Source organism: Aethalodelphis obliquidens, unplaced genomic scaffold, assembly GCF_003676395.1.
Source record: "Aethalodelphis obliquidens isolate GAN/ISIS:26980383/991018 unplaced genomic scaffold, ASM367639v1 scaffold121, whole genome shotgun sequence".
Taxonomy (NCBI): Eukaryota; Metazoa; Chordata; class Mammalia; order Artiodactyla; family Delphinidae; genus Aethalodelphis; species Aethalodelphis obliquidens.
Window position 1 is genome coordinate 455,776 of NW_020838065.1, and position 4,751 is coordinate 460,526.

The 4,751-nt window shown below is 58.3% G+C and overlaps 1 protein-coding gene across 1 annotated transcript; it reads right to left on the reverse strand.

The window, feature by feature from the left end:
- Positions 1–86: 86 nt before the first annotated feature.
- Positions 87–3,876, reverse strand: GPRIN1 (G protein regulated inducer of neurite outgrowth 1). Its single transcript, XM_027098177.1, has one exon. It carries the CDS (start codon positions 3,530–3,532, stop codon positions 1,037–1,039), a length of 2,496 nt encoding a protein of 831 aa, XP_026953978.1. The 5' UTR covers positions 3,533–3,876; the 3' UTR covers positions 87–1,036.
- Positions 3,877–4,751: the final 875 nt, after the last annotated feature.

Below are 4,751 nucleotides of genomic sequence, written 5' to 3' on the forward strand. Positions count from 1 at the left end.
CCCCCAAATTATACCTACCCCTCCCTGAACATAATAAGATATCATGTTGCTCCACCCCCGTCTGCTTGTAGCCAATCACAGCTGACAAGAGTTGGGGGAGTATTTTATTACCAATGTATATATTGTGACAGTTTGTAGCCAAAAACCGCGGCTGGAGGGGTGGGACACGGGAACTGAGTTGTCACAAGGGACTTGTGGGGCTCACAGCACTGGGGGACCGAGGGCTGGAGAGGGTGGTCTTTCAGGGACTACTGTGGTTGTAGAATGAGCTCTCCATCCTGCCCCCAATACCCAAGACCAGTTGTCACCCAGGCTGTCTGTGAGCCTCTGACTCTGATCCCCGGACCTGTCTGAGCCCTCTCCCCTTTCTGTGACTCAGCTGCGCCCCCAGGGCACTCCTGCAGCTGCCTTTGGCCTGTCTGCGAATTGTGGACCAGTGTCCAGTGGGGGTGGGGATAGGGTTGGGGATTGGGCCAGGTGAGGGGGAGACAGGAACTGGGGACAACTACCAGCATGCAAGAGATGCCCAGGCCATGGGGCCAGCCCGCTGCATGGACATGCACTCGCATACACCCGGGGCCTTGCACATCGGGGGGTCTCACATGTCAATCCTCGCACACTTGGGGTTTTTGTACACAGTCTCTCCCGTTCTGGGGACCTGGCCGCCGCTGGAGACCACAGTGCACCAGTCTGGACATCTCAGGAGCCTGCCTCAGCTCTCAGGGCTGGGAGCGTGGGTGCTGAGCGGGTCCCCAGAGGTTGCCCAGTGTGACCGGGAGGGGGTGGAACTGAGGGCTGTGAGGGGACAGTGGGGTGTCAGGGCTGGGTTCGTGGGCTCATGACCACGAGGGAGCCGGGTAGAGGGCGTTCATTTGTGTGTTTAGGAGGAGAGGGGGCTGGAAAGACAAGATAAGACCCTAGAGGCTGCCCGCCCCTCGGAGGCCTGTCACGCGTCGAGGGGATCCCTTCTAGGGGTCTGGGGTCAAGAAGGGAGCCTGAGAAGGTTGGAAACCCGGGCGTACAAAAGGGGAGCAGATCACTCGGCCGTGGGTCCGGCCCGTGAGCAGCACCGCGGCCGGCGCACACTCTGCAGCAGCGCGCGGAAGAGGCCGGGTGGGCGCTTCGCTGCGCCCTCTGGGGGCGCGGTGCGCACGGAGCCCGCACGGCCCGGGCCCTGACGCGCAGCGGGCGGCGGCGCGGGCGCCCCTTGGCGGCCGTGCTCCTCGATCTGTCGCTCCAGATGCTTCTGGATGGCCATGCCCAGTACCTCCACCTCCATGGCGGCGCCGTACACCTCCCACGTCATGCCCTTTTCGTCCCAGCTCACGTCGCGCACCGGCTCAGCGGCCTCTGGGGGCGCCACGGCGGCTGCCAGTGCGGAGCCCGGCCGCACCCGCACTTCGGGGAAGGCGGGCGGCGCGGCGGCCTGAGGCGTCATGGGCTCCGTGGCCACGGAGCGCGTCTCAGCGGCGCCCAGTGACACCTGTAGGCCCGCGTCCCGGCGAGAGGGCGGCCTGGGCGCGGGGCTGGGTGCGCGCGGCGCCGCCTGGAAGCTGAAGGCCGAGCCGCCCCCGCCGTCCTGCGGAGACATGGGGCTCACGGCCACCGACACACAGGCCTGCGAGCCCGCCTGCGTGCCCGCGTCCTCGCGTGGCGGCGTGGCGCTCGCCTCCCACGATGGCGCCTTGGTGAAGTTGTCGCGAGTTCGCGGCCCCGGCGACGGCGGTACGGCCTCCAGGCCCGGGTTTCTCTCGGCCCTAGTGGCCGCCGGGTCCTTTTGGCCAAGGCTGCAGGCCTCGGAGCTGGGCAGTGGCGCTGGCTCCACGCGACCCCCGCTATCCGCGGGGTAAGAAGCGGAGCCGCAGGGTTTGTCATCTGCCTGCCTGGAGGAGGAGGCCTCCGCCTTCTCCAGGGTCAGGTGGGCCTGCTTCCCCGAGGATGGGGGTTCCCCTTTTCCCTGAGGCGCAGAGTCAGTCTTCCCCAGGGCTACAGGCTCCAACTTCCCAGAGACAATAGAGGATCCAGGATCCCCCTTCTCCGAGGTCAGCGGCTTCTCCTGCAAAGATTTAGCCTCTGCTTTTCCTGATGAGGCGGTGCCCTCCTGCCCAGGGGGCCTTGTTTCTGCTTTGACCTCAGACTTGGGTTCTGCTTTCCCTGAAGCCCTGGGATCCACCTTCGTGGAGTTCATAGGATTGCCCTTCTCTAGAGGCAGAGGATCCACCTTTCCCTCTGGGACAGCTTCTGCTTTTCCCGAGGATGCCTGGACTGTTTTTCCTAGGGTCGTGGGGGCCACCTTTCCTACAGACTCGGAGTTCATGTCTCCAGGGGGAACAGTTTCTGCCTTTCCCTTGCACACAGGGTCCACTTTACCCAAGGTCGGGGGATCAGCCTTCCCTGAGGCCATGAGACCCACCTTTCCAGGGGCCACAAGACCTGACGTTTCTGAAGATAGTGGATCTGCTTTTCCTCCAGTCACTGCCTCAGTTTTTACAGAGGATGGGGGACCCGCTGGGCCTGAGGACACCGGGTCTATCTTTCCTGATGATTCAGGATTCACTTTTCCAGAAGATGATGTTTTTGTATTTCCCACAGAAATGGGATCCCCCTTTCTGGAGGACACTGGGTCCTCCTTTCTTGAGGATGCAGTTTCTGTCTTTCCCACAGACATCAGTTCTGCCTGTCCAGGAGAAAAGGGCTCTGGCTTTCCTGAGGACACAGGATCCACTTTTCCCAAAGAAACTGGACCCGTCTTGCCTGAAGACACAGGGTCCATGTTTTTCAAAGATGTAGGATCCATCTTTCCTGAAAACATGGGATCCACCTGTCCAGTAGGCGTGGTTTTTGTCATTCTCACAGACATGGACTCTTGCTTTCCTGAGGAGGCAGGATCCATCTTTCCCAGGAACTGAGGGTCCTCTTTTGTAGAGGACACGGTTTCTGCATTAACCATAGATGCAGGCTCTGTCATCCCTAAGTGAGTAGGATCCACCCTTCCAGATGACCCCAGAGCCACTGTTCCAGGGGATACAGGCTTGATTTTGCCTGATGACCCTGGAGTCAGCATACCCAAGGACCCGGGATCTGTCTTTCCTACAGATGCAGAATCCGTGTTTTCCAAGGACATGGGATCCACCTTTTCAGATAGCTCAGGATCTCTCTTTCCCAAGGATACAAGATCTGTCTTTCCTGCAGATGCAGGACCCACCTCTTCTGAGGACACTTGAAGGTCTTTTCCTGAATACCTGGGCTCCTCCTTTTTTGGGAATGCAGGATCCACTTTGCCCAAGGATACAGGATACTCCTTCCTTGCAGACATTGTATCCACCTTGCTGGAGCACTCAGGATCTACCTTTCCCAATGATCCAGGATCCTCCTTTTCTGGGGTCACAGGATCCATCCTTCCAGAAGCCACAGGCTCCGTCTTTCCTGTAAACATGGGATCTGCCTTCCTCAAGGACCCGGCATCTTCTTTTCCTATGGAAATGGAATCTGCCTGCTTTGAAGACTTGGAATCCATCTTCTGTAATAACATAGGATTTCTGTTTTCTGAGGGTGAAGGGTCAGTTTTCACTGAGGACACAGGCTCTGGCTTCCCAGAGAAGGTGGTTTCTGGTGTCCCTGAGATCAAGGCTCCATGTGTCCCTAATGTCTCCTTGGCGGCTGCCTCTTGGGGAGGGATGCAGGTCAGGGAGGGGAAGGCCAAACTCCTGCCAGGGCCCTCAGAGCACGATGCCCTTTCCCCAGCCCCAGCGGGGTTGCTGTGTCCATGCCTGGGCTTTGGGCAGTGGTGTGCCTTGGGGGCGCAGGGCTGGCCTTTTGCTGGGAGGGGCAGCAGTCCCTCATGGCCGGGCTCCCAGCCCCCAGGCTCCCATCCTGTGGGCAGCAGAGGGCTGTGGGCTGGGGTCCTGGGGGGCTGGAGTCCTTTCGAAGCAGCTGGAGCCAGGCTGGGTCTTCAGCGCTGCCCAACTGCCCTCATGACCATGCTTGGGCCCCAGGTTTCTGTCTGGTTCTGAAACACAGAGAGAGCAGACTCAGACTCAGAGGGGATCCAGTGGGGAGGAGCCTCCATCTGGGCCTCCTCCTTCTCACTCTCTTTCTAGCAGGCGGGGCTTCTCACCACGTTCTTTGCCTTTGTCTGGTCCCCTCCTGCCCATAGGGTCTGGGCTAAAAACATGAACCCAACTATGTCATTCCCCTGCTTCACTGCTCCCAGTGGCCCTCTGGATAAAGGTCAGGCTTCCTAAAATGGCATTCAAGGCCCTTCACAACTTGGCCACAGTCTAACTTTTGCACTCCATCTACCATCACCCCTCCCTTATCAGCCCACCCCATGCAACATGCTACCTAGAAGTTATGCTTTTCTCCTTTAGGCCATGGGTCACAAATTCTGATGCCATAGGAGCCAGGTAGGTAATTTAATTGAGGGAAACAGACTGGGTACAGAACAGTAGGGAGTGGTGGGGACTAAGGCAAAGTGGAGAGCACATGCCCTGTCTAAAGGGGGAGCCATACTCCATCAGCCAAGTACTGCCCTGGAGAAATGCATCTTAGTAGTATCAGCCAGAAGTGGGAAATATAGAAGTTTACTGTAAAATATCCCAATTAATTCAAGATTAAAAAAAAAAACCAGTATGTGGCCCAAACAAAATATGTCTGCAGATCACCAGTTTATGTCTGTGTAGGCCCTGGGGAGATGGGAATGGTTTACAGTCAAGGAAAGGACACAGTCTGAAATGTGTGTTTTCAAAGGT